The sequence below is a fragment of the Salvelinus sp. IW2-2015 genome, linkage group LG8, assembly GCF_002910315.2.
Source record: "Salvelinus sp. IW2-2015 linkage group LG8, ASM291031v2, whole genome shotgun sequence".
NCBI classification, from domain to species: domain Eukaryota; kingdom Metazoa; phylum Chordata; class Actinopteri; order Salmoniformes; family Salmonidae; genus Salvelinus; species Salvelinus sp. IW2-2015.
In genome coordinates this window covers 32,544,498-32,558,875 of record NC_036848.1, presented here as the reverse complement: position 1 = coordinate 32,558,875, position 14,378 = coordinate 32,544,498, and the positions used below count along the sequence as shown (strand labels likewise).

General features: G+C 44.4%; 1 protein-coding gene across 3 annotated transcripts in view; it reads left to right on the top strand.

The window, feature by feature from the left end:
• Positions 1-9,558, top strand: part of LOC111967744 (serine-rich coiled-coil domain-containing protein 2) — a 94,818-nt gene extending 85,260 nt beyond the window's left edge. Inside the window, exons 10-11 of one of the 3 annotated variants that reach the window (XM_070444881.1) lie at positions 3,441-8,717; positions 8,795-9,558. In XM_070444881.1, the coding sequence (XP_070300982.1) occupies positions 3,441-4,199 (759 nt within the window). In that variant the 3' untranslated portion in view covers positions 4,200-8,717; positions 8,795-9,558. Of the gene's footprint in view, positions 1-3,440; positions 8,718-8,794 lie in introns of those variants that run through there. The other 2 variants (XM_023993067.3, XM_023993066.2) reach the window with 2 other exon arrangements.
• Positions 9,559-14,378: the final 4,820 nt, after the last annotated feature.

The window sequence follows — 14,378 nt, the reverse complement described above, 5'->3', positions numbered from 1 at the left end:
TATTTGCCTCATGCAGCGTGACATCTCCTTCGCATCATGCAGCGTGACACATCTCCTTCGCATAGAGTTGATCAGGCTGTTGATTGTGGACTGTMCAACTCTTCAATGGCTGTGCGAAGTTTCTGGATGTTGTCGGGAACTGGAACACGCTGTCGTACACGACGATCCAGAACATCCCCAACATGCTCAATGGGTGACATGTCTGGTGAGTATGCAGGCCGTGGAAGAAATGGGACACTTCCAGGAAGTGTGAACAGATTGTGACATGGGGCCTGCATTATCACGACAATGGGCCTCAGGATCTCATCATGGTATCTCTGTGCATTCAAATTGTCATAGATAAAAGGCAAACTTGTTTGTTGTCCGTAGCTTGTGGCACTCTTTTCACAACATTGACATCAGCAAACCGCTCGCCCACACGACGCCATACACGTGCTCTGCGGTTGTSTGGCCGATTGTACGTACTGCCAAAATCTCTAAAAAGAAGTTGGAGGCGGCTTATGGCAGAGAAATTAACATTCAATTATCTGGCAATCGCTCTGGTGAACATTCCTGCAGTCAGCATGCAAATTGCAAGCTCCCTCAGGACTTGAGACATCGGTGTAATTTTGTTGTGACAAAATTGCACATTTTAGTGGCCTTTTATTGTACCYAACATAATGTGAGTCTTTCTGGGTAAGTCTCTAAGAGCTYCCCACTCCTGGATTGTACAGTATTTGCCCATTTTTATTATTTTCTAAATTCTTCAAGCTCTGTCAAATTGGTTGTTGATCATTGCTAGACAACCACTCAAGTCTTGCCATAGATTTTCAATTTTCGATTTAAGTCAAAACTGTAACTCAGCCACTCAGGAACATTCACTGCCTTCTTGGTAAGCAACTCCAGTGTAGATTTGGCCTTGTGTTTTAGGTTAATGTCCTGCTGAAAGGCGAATTCATCTCCCAGTGTCTGGTGGAAAGCAGACTGAGCCAGGTTTTTGCCAGTGCTTAGCTCCTTCGTTTTTTTTTACCTAAAACTCCCCACTCCTTAATGAATACAAGCATACCCATAACATGATGCAGCCACTACTATGCTTGAAAGTATGGATAGTATGGTACTCAGTAATGTGTTGTATTTGATTTGCCCAAACAACCCTTTTATTCAGGAACATTTTGGCAGTATTACTTTAGTGCCTTGTTGCAAACAGGATGCATGTTTTGGAATATTTTCATTACGTTCAGGCTTCCTTCTATTCACTCTGTCAATAGGTTAGTATTTGAGGTCGACCGATTATGATTTTTCAACGCGATACCGATTATTGGAGGACCAAAAAAAGCTGATACCGATTAATCGGACGATTTAAAAAATTAAAAAAATTAAAAAAAACTTTTTTTTATTATATATTATATTTAATAATGACAATTACAACAATACTGAATTAACACTTATTTTAACTTAATATAGCACATAAATAAATTAGTCTCAAATAAATAAGGAAACCTGTTGAATTTGGTTTAAATAATGCAAAATTCGGAGTTGAATAGGCTTGAAGTTATAGACAGCGCTGTGCTTCAAGCATTGCGAAGAGCTGCTGGCAAACGCAGTAAAGTTTGAATGCCTACCACCGTTCAGTCARACTGCTCTATCAATKATCAAATCATAGACTTAATTATAATATAATAAACACACAGAAATACGAGTCTTAGTTTCTGGATTTGACCATATTAATGACCTATCATATCGAAAACAAAACGTTSTTTCTTTCAGAGAAGTACGGAAGCGTTCCATATTTTATCGGCCGTAACTAAAGTCTAAATATTGCTGTTACATTGCACAACCTTCAATGTTATGTCATAATTATGTAAAATTCTGGCAAATTTAATTACGGTCTTTTTTAGGAAGAAATGGTCTTCACACAGTTCGCAACGAGCCAGGCGGCCCAAACTGCTGCATATACCCTGACTCTGCTTGCCCTGAACGCAAAAGAGAAGTGACAATTTCCCTAATTAATATTGCCTGCTAACATGAATTTATTTTAACTAAATATGCAGGTTTAAAAATATATACTTATGTATTGATTTTAAGAAAGGCATTGATGTTCATGGTTAGGTTCATTGGTGCAACGATGGTGCTTTTTTCCCGCGAATGTGCTTTAGTTAAATCATCACCCTTTTGGCGAAGTGGGCTGTGATTGATTGCAACACAGGACAAGCTAGTTAACTAGTAATATCATTAACCATGTGTAGTTAACTAGTGATTATGTTAAGATTGATTTTGTTTTTTAKAAGTTTAATGCTCGCTAGAAACTTACCTTGGCTTCTTGCTGCACTCGCGTAACAGGTGATCAGCCTGCGACGCAGTCTCCTCGTGGATTGCAATGTAATMGGCCATAATCGGCGTTCAAAAATTACCGAATATGAAAACTTGAAATCGGCCTTAATTAATCGGCCATGGCGATAAAYGCCCCAAAAAAGGCAGTTAAGTCCTCACCTTTCCTCTCCATGGGGATTTGTTGTCGTGTTTTCAGCTGTGATAAATACACAACTTCCTCTTGCCCTGGCCAGCCTCCAACTCCCACCCTCCAAACAGACGAGTCATCTGACAGGATAATTCCCTTTGAGTCAGCTAGCCTGTCTACTGCTTCTCTCTCTTTTATTTATATATATATTGTGTGATGGTTTGACTGACAGGTAGGTGTGTATGAGGCCGGGCAGCCGCCATCTTCCCCACCCAAAAAGCAGCGTTAAATGTTAATGAGCGGGCTGAAGTAGGCCCCTGATGCCCCGGCGTGCACGCTAACCTTTACACTAATTAAGGATGTGCTGGCATGGCGGCACGCCAGGGCACCTTGGTACGCTGGTGACTGGTGGCCAGACACAGCCCGGGAGAGCTACTGCCATCCTATGTCAGCCTTATTTGTCATTGGAGGAAGCAACGTGTAGTCAGGCGAGCGAGTCTGCAGGCAGGAGGAGGGCTCTTTTGATGGTGCTGGTGACCTCTCCTACCCAGCCTCTGCAGCGGTACATCATGGCTAATAAGTGCAGAGAGACTGCGACTACTGTACTGGAGCACGCAGCAGCACTGTGACAAGCCTGGCTGCAGACTCCAAAGAGTCCCCGGAATCAAAAGCGCCATCTCCGACGGCGTTTCATGTGTTGAATGTGGCGCAGTTTGTTTCTTTCTCTACCTTCATAAGAAAAGGGAGAGGTGTTACGGTACACATTGTACAGCCTCGTGGGAATTGTGGGCTTGTTGTGCAACTGTCAAGAGACTGACACTGCTGTTTTGGGAAAAACATTGCTTAGGCATAATAGACTGTACAAAATATTTGTTTCAAAAGCCAAAGAACAGAAATGATTTAGAGTTGATTATTTTTGTTATGATGGAGTACAATGGTTCTAGCTATAGTTTTGTTTATATACCGTTTTAGATGCTTAACGTATGTTTCTCTCCTCCCCCAGCCTCAAATACTACAGCCTTCCAGGCCATGGCCCAACAGGCAGCACCAACCCCACTCCCAGGAAAGATTAACAAACTCAGCCCACACCGAGGCCCCCAGTGAGCCAGCCTCCTTTAACCCTGGCTGTGGCTGGGGGGACAGTCTGGCCAGCAAGGCCCAGCACAGCTCCCGCTCTGGCCTGGCTTGCCCTAGCCCTGCTTCCACCCCTCCTGCTGGCTGTGTCCCTGGCCCAGAAGATCTCAGCCTTTTGCTCAGCACCCAGCTGAAGATCAGTGACTCCGAGGGTCCGGAGGGCCGGACATGTTCTCCTCCCCACCCTGGATCAAGACTCAGGCTGGACTCAGCCAAAAGGATCCCTCCCCCTTGTCTCCCGCAGTCCCCCGGCTCTCTGAAGAAAGCCTCCATCCCTGAGAGGCCACATGAAGGCCCCACCACCACCACAACCACCACCACCCAGACGTCCATGGCAGGCTTCCCCAGGGTGGTGAGAGGAATCCAGGGTGGGGGTGGTCTCAGGCCGGGCCACATAGCTCCACAGTTACGGCTGAGTCTGCTCCCACCTGCCTCCAGAGGTCAACCCTGCTACAGCTCCGCACCCCAGTCCTCTGCCTCCTTTCTGGGCCCTGCCCTGCCCGCCTTCCCCCGGACCAGAGCACCCAGACAGACTCCAGGCCTCAGAGAACCAGAGAGTGGYGGGCTCAAGGCCAGAGGTCTAGGCCCTCCCAGCCTCTTACGACTCCCCAAGCCAAAGGGCCACTGATTGCTTTCTCAAACAGTGCCCTCTAGTAAGGCCATTCAGCACCACCCTCTACCCACTCAGACCCAAAAGATCAGACTTCTTCTAGAGGCTTCCGACCTCCCCTTAGTAAGGTTACCATGTCTACCCTGTGAGAAAGGATGACATGCAGACTTATAGGTTATGTCCTTTAATAGATAACCCAAAATAATATTTTATCTAACCTCTTCCAATAAGAATCATTCGAGGTCAAAAAAAATTGTCCCATGCACACATTTGATATCGCCTGAGACGAAGAAGTCAAGCATAACAGCTTATTGTTTATCCCCTCAAAAACTTGCTTCAACACTATCTGTCTGTGCGCAGATAAATAGATTGTTTTTGTGAAGTTCTGTTTCAAAGTGGGAACTGGCAGGATGCTTAACTTTCTATTCCCTCCAGCCCCAACAAGCTACAATTGCAACTTTACTTTCTGGCCCAAACTTTTCCCAAGATAATGAACATGCGTAGGAACACATTATTATCATYATCTGGCCTCAATATAGCATTTAGGGTTACATATACATACTCAATTGGGTTGAACTTTACAGGRCTCGACATTAATGCTTGTCCGCTTTCCTGGGGCAAGTAAGAAAAAAAAAAATTGGTTATGAAGAATACAGATTTAAGTTGTCCGAATGGACAAATAAAAAAAATCACTGAAACAATTAGGCGAATCCGATCAGAATTGGACCAGTGTCTCTGCAGAGCGCTTTAAAGTATAATTATTGTAGGCCTGCATTGACAGGCACAAGCGATCTTTCAATCATGCAGTCACGAGATGCGTTTTTGAGATCAAAGCAAGCCGCATGTGCACATGTTGATATTCATTGCTAGTTAGTGAGTTATTTGCCCAGTTATAGCTCATTTTTGGTCGAGAATGAAAATGCTGGAAAAGTTTGCATTACCTTGTCAGAGGAGAGCTGCATTTGCGCAGCAGGTAAAGTAATATCATACAACAGCCATATTGTGTAGATTGGCTTGTTCTCACTACTTAACTATTTAGCTATTAGCATGTATTAATGTGATGGCCTAAAATATATTTCCACCTGCGCTCGTGTATAACCGCAAATGTCGGACACGCAGTTGATACGGGCGCGCAGTTGATGAAACAAATGCTGCATACTCCGGTTGTAAAACCGTCTCGCAAGCGCTAAAATCCTCTCCTATTCAATACTGGCCATGTAATTCTGCCAAAGTCTTAAGAAAATATATTTTTTAATAGCTTAATTGACAAGTAATTCCTATGCTGTCAAGATTTTCCATGAACACTGAATATTTTAACCTTACAAATAGATAAACAAGTGACTTGAATTTTCGGACAAGTAAAAAAATCAGTCTTACTTGTCTGAAGGACACGTGGCTTAGAAAGTTCATGTCAAGCCAAGCTTTACTTACTGCCTGTATGTAGTGGTTGGGCTTAGTATAACTTTGATTTCTCTGTAGACAGGAACTTTAATTTACCTGATATAATCTCTGTGTAACAGTGTGGTAGAGGGATTAAGACAATATAACACAGTGGAASGGTTACAGGAACAGAGAATCCCTTTTGACTTGAAGGGGAACATTTGGTTGTATAGACTAGAGAATATAGTTAGTTACATCAGATGTTGTCCCTCTGGCTAAACTGGGGGGGGGGATTCTACTTGCTGAGTGATGTTCTAAAGTTCCCCTTGCTACACAGCCAGTAGTATGTCCCTCTCACAGGAGGTTGGTGGCACCTTCATTTGGGGGGGAAGGGCTCGTGGTAATGACTGGAGCGGAATCAGTGGAATGGTATCAAATACATCAAACAAATGGTTTATGTGCCGTTCTCCCCTCAGCAGCCTCCTGTGTTCTCTGGTTTTGAAACACCTTTATTATTTCTGCCTTGTACCCTGAGAATGCCTTACGCTTTTAAGTGCACTCTCAAAAGTAGCTGTATGTTGCACTGTACCCTTCTGTCTACCGAGCGTCTGTATCTGTCTTTGTCTGTGTGGTGGTGCAGTTTGATTGCGACACGGGGACAACAAAGAGATCAGAGGAGCCATCTTGTGCAATTGGTGCTCTCTGAGCCTTCTTTGTTCCCCCCGTGCTTCCATCATGAGCAGGTCTAGTTTGGTCTGTGGGTAGAGGGTCACCCACATGCTACCTTAATGAGGCTGCACCAGAGAAGAGCTCAGCCTCTCAGCCCAACTACACAGCAGACGTGCTTCAGGCCAGGTCCCTGAATGGAAGGGGACAGAAAGAAAGATAAATAATTTCCTAGCATGAAACAATGTTGCTGGTGTAATGCAGAGGCTGGTGGCAACGTCCACGTGATTCCGTAATGATTCTGAGTCGGATCCAGTTGGCATGGTAACACGGCTGAGTGGCACGGTGGAGGGGTGTGAGGATGTCGAGTGGGTTACGCACACGCTCAGTGTGTCCCTGTTGATAGCAGGGCCAGGCATGCTCCTTTGACATCCGCTGAGACTTAACCCTCCATTTTTTCCCCCCCACTACTACTTCTCTCACTCCTTCCTCAAAAGGTGATTGACCCACCGTGATGCACTCATTGTAAGTCTGAGTGTCAAGGAGGGTGGAGAGGGACACAATGACTCATTTGCTTTTCTTCAAAGCCATCATGTCTAACTACTTCCTGGTCTGTTACTATGTTTAGTCCTTGAGAGCTTTAAGTAGTAGCCAACGGGCACCATTTGTACCCTTGACCTATCAGGTCCTTATTTCCTTGATGTCATAACTGATCTTTYGATCCCAATTCAGTTGGCTGCGTGTACGTTGTAGAATGAGCGGAACGTCACCCAGTCAAAACGGTCTCAAAGACGAGAATAAAAATGCCTATTTCTGTAACTTAATTTGGCATTTCTTCTTCCCCAACTAAAGCTTTAACATGTTTTTCTATGCAACACAGTTGTGCTCTAGTCATGGAAGATAAGTCACAGTGGTACATAGTCATGGGCAATGAGCTGGTTGCCTCCATGAACCCTTCTCGTTATGGGCGTATGTAAAGCCAGATGTAAGTGTACTTGATATCTGAAGCACTTGTTTTGCTGCCACCAAGTATTTGTCTTCCCATTCCTAAATGATTGGAAGCCATGCCCCATAATGGCCATCACGAGGACTCACCTTTATAGGTTTTTGTCAAGCGTTTTGAAGTGCTTTCTGCACCAACCCTACAACGCATGCGTACAACATCACCTTGTTCTGAATCTGCCTCAGGACCTGAAAAACATCAACTCTGCTATTTGGAATGCACGGCTGCTTCCAATCCCACCCAGATAAGAACCAAATACTTTTTATACATTTAATCTCTTCAATGATGAACAAACAAACTATTTGAGGTTTGTCGGGATGAGGAAGAGATTAATTTAATCAATTCCTGTTTGACAGTCAGAGTCCTTGACTTAAAGGATTTASAATGTTCAGGGGGAAGGAATATTTAAAAAAAAAATATTAACGAGATCTTAACAGAAGCCCTAACATGTTTGTCTCTGAGAAATTCTCACCCAAAACCCCCAAAATAGGAGTGAATTAAAGTTATTGAGAAGGGTTGTGAWTTGTTAGTCATGCATTATTATTTTTTGGTTGTCTAGCTTTGCTTGGCTTACCATATTATGGTATGTAGATTAAACAAATGTCAAATAAATAACTCGCCCTCAAAATGACTGCATGGGATAGCATCACGTAGCAGTATTCACCGTAAAGCACTCTTGCTGTTGTTGTGTATTACAGAAGTGCCTGCTTTTGTGACTTCCTTTCCCGCAGTCCTGAACATAACATTTTGTTATGTAGATGAGTGTGGTTCTGGAGCTTGGTCCCACTGCCCGGCTGTGTTGCTGAAAGAGGAAGGAGGTCTGCCTTGGGTTCACAGGTGAATCCCACTCCTTGCGGCATCTGGCTGCCAGTGGGGCTCCCTCCGCCCCTCTACAGGGTTCAACACAGGGATGTATTATGCTCTCCCAGGCTATCAGATGTTAGCATGCCRACCTCACTTAGTATTCACTGTCCCAGACTCACACAGACAACCCGTTCTGACTGGGAAGGGCAAACCTGTTTGTGTCTGTCTCACTACAGAAGCATCCTCTGTATTCAAAAAGCAGGCCAAGCTATGCTTCCAGTGTTGTCTCAGCCCTGACGTTTTGAATTTCAAGTGTTCRGATTTGCTTTGCTGCCGTCTCAATGCACTCTGGTGTGCCCCCTTGTCCTTGTGAGCAGTCATAAGTAGATCTGCCGCTGTGCTGCTCGTCTCTTCCCGAATTTAGAACAAATCTCAGTTTTAGGCTCTTAACTTTTTTTCCTCCGTTTTTTTTAAACAGTAGTTTAATTCATGAAATTACATTGTAAACAGCGGCATGTGTTTGCTGCTCATTACGATCTGTTCAATTCATGTTTAATGTTCCTCATTATCTCAAATGGCACCCCGTTCCCTTTTATAGTGCACTAAATTTTACCAGAGCCTTATGAGCCCTTGTCAAAAGTAGTGCACTATATAGGGAATAGGGGGCTATTTGGAACGCAGTTGTCTGTCCCCCCCCCCGTGCACTGCTCCTTAATTCTGGAGAAGTAGGACTCTCCTTAAGTAAATCACCATTTCACAGATGTTGGGGCCTAGAGTTTTTCCAGACCTTGTGACCTGCCAAAGAAAAATTGGGCTATCACTACCCCAGTTTTTTTAAATGTATTTTATTCTTCTGGTCAGGTCACTTGGTAATTAGAAAGTCCTGGCCACTTATCTTATGGACAGTGAGGACTGGGTTCAGGTCCATAATCTTCTGCTTTGTTGTCGTCTGATATCACTGCTCTGAACTTAAACTCCATAACATGAGTCTGTTTTGAATATACTAATCAATATGGCAGATGTACTGTATGACTACTGTCCTGTTTCTTTCACCTCGCTAGCATCACATTGACTGTACATTGTACTGTATAACTTATTTTCCTCACCWATGACAGGAAATTAAAACGGAGGGACTCTGCTCAGAGGATCGGTTGTGTTTCCTCATGTATTTGTGTTYATCTTCCTGCCACTTCTGTTTTAATTCCATGTTTGCTATACTGTTATTTAATATGTGCAATACGATTAACGATTGAGAGCATACTGTTGTACACAATACTAATTATTTATGTCTATGATATCCAATATCTATATCTGTGTAATTGTCACTGAATTCTTGTGAGCTTGTCAAAAAAGAAACATCTCAATCTGAAATGCACTTTAAATGGTTGTGTTGAGACTGAATATGAATGAATGAACTTAAACGTGTTGAACTACTTTTTGTTTTGATTCTGCTCCCCACCCTATTTGCTGTGATGTCTCTGAGGCTACGGAGTGGCTGAGCGCTCAAATAAAGACTGCACCCAATCTACTGTGTGTGTGTGTGTGTGTGTGTGTGTGTGTACACAGTGATAATGTGGTGGGAAAAGGAAGTGGTTAGGTCTGGGGTTGGCATGAGAGGGTAGGAACCAAGGAGAGATGCAGTCAGTGGTGGCTTGGGATGGGGATAAGGGGACGAGACGCTTGGATAAGAGAGACGTGAGTGGTTTGTACAGTAAGAGAAGTGGTGGGACATGAGTGGTTTGGATGGGGTTTTGGGTGAGGGTGGTAAGAGTGTAGGGATCGACGGGCTAGGGTGAGATGGGTCTAGGGCTAGAGATGACTGTGTTCATTCACTCAAAGGGAAGTACAGCCGYGAGCTGYCCAGTGACATGAGCCTACCAGGTGAGCTAAATCGCTTTGAGGCAAGCATGAGAGCCTCAGCTGTCCCGGACGACTGTGATCACGCTCTCCGTAGCCGACGTGAGTAAGACCTTTAAACAGGTCAACATACAMAAACAAGGCTACGGGGCCAGACKGMTTACCAGGACGTGTGCTYCGGGCATGTGCTGACCAACTGGCAGGTGTCTTCACTGACATTTTCAACATCTCCCTGATTAGGTCTGTAATACCAACATGTTTCAAGCAGACCACCATAGTCCCTGTGCCCGAGAACACAAAGGCAACCTGCCTAAATGACTACAGACCCGTAGCACTCACGTCCGTAGCCATAAAGCACTTTGAAAGGCTGGTAATGGCTCACATCAACTCCTTTATCCCAGAAACCCTAGACCCACTCCAATTTGCATACCGCCCACACAGATCCACAGATGATGCTATCTCTATTGCACTCCACACTGCCCTTTCCCACCTGGACAAAAGGAACACTTATGTGAGAATGCTATTCATTGACTACAGCTCAGTGTTTAACACCATAGTACCCTCAAAGCTCATCACTAAGCTAAGGATCCTGGGACTAAATACCTCCCTCTGCAACTGGATCCTGGACTTCCTGACGGGCCGCCCCCAGGTGGTGAGGGTAGCAATACATCTACCACGCTGATCCTCAACACTGAGGATGATCCTCTGGGGGTGCGTGCTCAGTCCCCTCCTGTACTCCCCGTTCACCCACGACTGCATGGCCAGGAACGACTGCAACACAACAGTGGTAGGCTTGATCACCGACAATGACGAGACGGCCTATAGGGAGGTCAGAGACCTGGCCGGGTGGTGCCAGAATAACAACCTATCCGTCAACGTAACCAAGACTAAGGAGATGATTGTGGACTACAGGAAGAGGAGGACCGAGTACGCCCCCATTCTCATCGATGGGGCTGTAGTGGAGCCGGTTGAGAGATTCAAGTTCCTTGGTGTCCACAACAAACTAGAATGGTCCAAACACACCAAGACAGTCGTGAAGAGGGCACGACAAAGCCTATTCCCCCTCAGAAACTAAAAAGATTTGGCATGGGTCCTGAGATCCTCAAAAGGTTCTACAGCTGCACCATCGAGAGCGTCCTGACTGGTTGCATCACTGCCTGGTACGGCAATTGCTCGGCCTCCGACCGCAAGGCACTACAGAGGGTAGTGCGTACGGCCCAGTACATCACTGGGGCTAAGCTGCCTGCCGTCCAGGACCTCTACACCAGGCGGTGTCAGAGGAAGGCCCTAAATATTGTCAAAGACCCCAGCCACCTCAGTCAGACTGTTCTCTTTACTACCACATGGCAAGCGGTACCGGAGTCCAGGACGAAAAGGCTTCTCAACAGTTTTTACCCCCAAGCCATAAGACTCCTGAACCCCCCCAACCCCTCTTTTACGCTGCTGCTGCTCTGTTTATCATATATGCATAGTCACTTTATCTATACATKCATGTACAGTGTGCTCCAAAATTACTGGCACCCCTGACTGGCAATGCACAAACAATGCTTAAACAAATATAAACAATATAATTATAGAGAAAGTAGTTTCTCTATAATTATATTGTTTATATTTTTTTAAGTATTGTTTGTGCATTGCCAGTTAGGGGTGCTAGTAATTTTGGAGCCCACTGCACATACTACCTCAATTGGCCCGACCAACCAGTGCTCTGGCACATTGGCTAACCGGGCTATCTGCGTTGTTTCCCGCCACCCCCTCTTTTACGCTACTGCTACTCTGTTCATCATATATGCATAGTCACTTTAACCATATCTACATGTACATACTACCTCAATCAGCCTGACTAACCAGTGTCTGTATGTGGGCTCGTTACTTTTATAGCCTCGCTACTGTTATCTTTCAGTATTTTTACTTCTTTACTTACCTATTGTTCACCTAATACCTTTTTTGCACTATTGGTTAGAGTCTGTAAGTAAGCATTTCACTGTAACCTGTTGTAACCTGTTGTATTCGGCGCACACAAAATTTACTTTGATTTGAAAATACAACAACTGCACGAGGCCTGCACACAGCCCAAAGAGCAGCAAAACTACTCACACACAGTGACGCTCTCCTCTCTCTGCAGCTCTATCTGTCAGCTCTAATGAAATGGCGTGCTGACTGCCACAGGCATAAGAAGTTTATATAGTCGTTTTGCATTCAGGTCAATTCTTTACTATGTCGGGAAGAGGGCAAAGTTTCAAGGGGGACTCAGCTGTTGCATATTTATCTCGGCATAAGAGGGGAAGTTGTCATTGAAAACCCTCTCTTTCAATAGAGTGCTGTAGGGTTGTGGCAGCTTCATTTCCCACAGGTTATATACAGTCCTCTTTTTAACTTTCTCTGTTCCCAGAAGTTCCCATGAGTGTGGTGTGCCAGTGGAGATCTATTTTCACCACGCCWCCACCTCTGGAAGTAAACCAATACCTAGGTGTGATGGGAAAAGGAATTATACTGAACAAAAATATAAACGCAACAATTTCTACGATTTTACTGAGTTACAATTGATATAAGTCAATTGAAATAAATGAATGAGGCCGTAATCTATGGATTTCACATCACTGGGAATCCAGATATGCAGCTGTTGGTCACAGATACCTTAAAAAAAAGTAGACTGGAATGTTGTCCCACTCCTCTTCAATGGCTGTGCGAAGTTGCTGGATATTGACGGGCACTGGAACACGTTGTCGTACACGTCGATCCAGAGCATCCCAAACATGCTCAATGGGTGACATGTCTGAGTATGCAGGCCATGGAACAACTGGGACATTTTCAGCGTCCCGGAATTGTGTACAAATCCTTGTGACATGGGGCTGTGGATTATCATGCTGAAACATGAGGTGATGGCGGCAGATGAATGGCACGACAATGGGCCCCAGGATCTCGTCACGGTATCTTTGTGCATTCAAATTGCCATCGAAAAAATKGAAGTGTTTATTGTCCGTAGCTTATGCCTAAACATACCCTAACCCCAATTCCACCATGGGACACTCTGTTCACAATATTGACATCGGCAAACCGCTCGTCCACATGACGCCATACACGTGGTCTGCGGTTGTGAGGCCGGTTGGACGTACTGCCAAACTCTTTAAAACGATGTTGGAGGTGGCTTATGGCAGAGAAAGGAACATTCAATGCTCTGGTGGACATTCCTCCAGTCAGCATGTCAATTGCGTGCTCCCTCAACTTGAGACGTCTGTGGCTTTGTGTTGTGACAAAACTGCACATTTTAGAGTGACCTTTTATTGCCCCCAGCATAAAGTGCACCTGTATAATGATCCTGCTGTTTAATAAGCTTCTTGATATGCCACACCTGTCAGGTGCATGGATTATCTTGACTAAGGAGAMATGCTCAAACAGGAATGTGAAAATAATTATAAACTTTGTGCGTATGGAACATTGCTGGGATCTTATTTCAGCTTATGAAACATGGGACCAACACGTTACATGTCGCTAATTTTTTTTTTGTTCAGTGTAAATCTGGTTTAACAGAGCAAAGCCATCAGCCACCCAGGCACCACACTCAGCAGTACAGGTGATTTACAAGAGGCCAAGCTAAATGGAGACCTCTGAGCAATAAAACCCACATAGTGCTCCCATTACTCACTAGCTTTATCTTTCTCACCATTGGCCACAGCATAGCAGATGTACTATGGGCCTTAAAGGGCCAATGCAGCCGTCTTTATCTCTATAGCAATCATTTCTGGATAACAACTGTGATTGTTTTAAATGAAAATGGTCAAAAAGAAACAAAAATAGCTTCTTAATAAAGAGCAATTTCTCAAGCGAGAATTTTGCTAGGACAGGTGGTCTAAGTGGGGAGGGAAAACTCAAAATTAGCTGCTATTGGCAGAGGTTTGGAACTATTTCTTATTGGTCAATCTAAGTAACATAAAACAATCTCCATYAAAATCCTTCAGTTTAAGCTAGAGATATCAGATATTTGTTGCATGGGCCGCGTCTCAATATGCCTATGGGCTGCGTCTCAATCCACCACATCCGCCTATGTCGGCCTTCCGCATCTGCGGTGGAAGGTGGCCGAGCTACAGCGGTATTTGTCAGACCATGAGTCATCTCGAAAATCTGTCTTCTCATGAAAACGTCTGTAGCATTCAAACTATTACGACCACTCTATGGAAAGGGAGACTCATAAAAACGATGGTGTTCTCTGTTTGGTCTACGACCCCCACAAGTGTCACAGGACTCATCTGAAGGTAACCCCTACAAACAAATAGAAGTATGTCAACAAAAATAAGGGGTTAAAGAACTAAAATAATTCCTCAACGTAATACACTGCTCAAAAAAATAAAGGGAACACTTAAACAACACAATGTAACTCCAAGTCAATCACACTTCTGTTGAAATCAAAACTGTCCACTTAGGAAGCAACACTGATTGACAATACATTTCACATGCTGTTGTGCAATGGAATAGACAAAAGGGTGGAA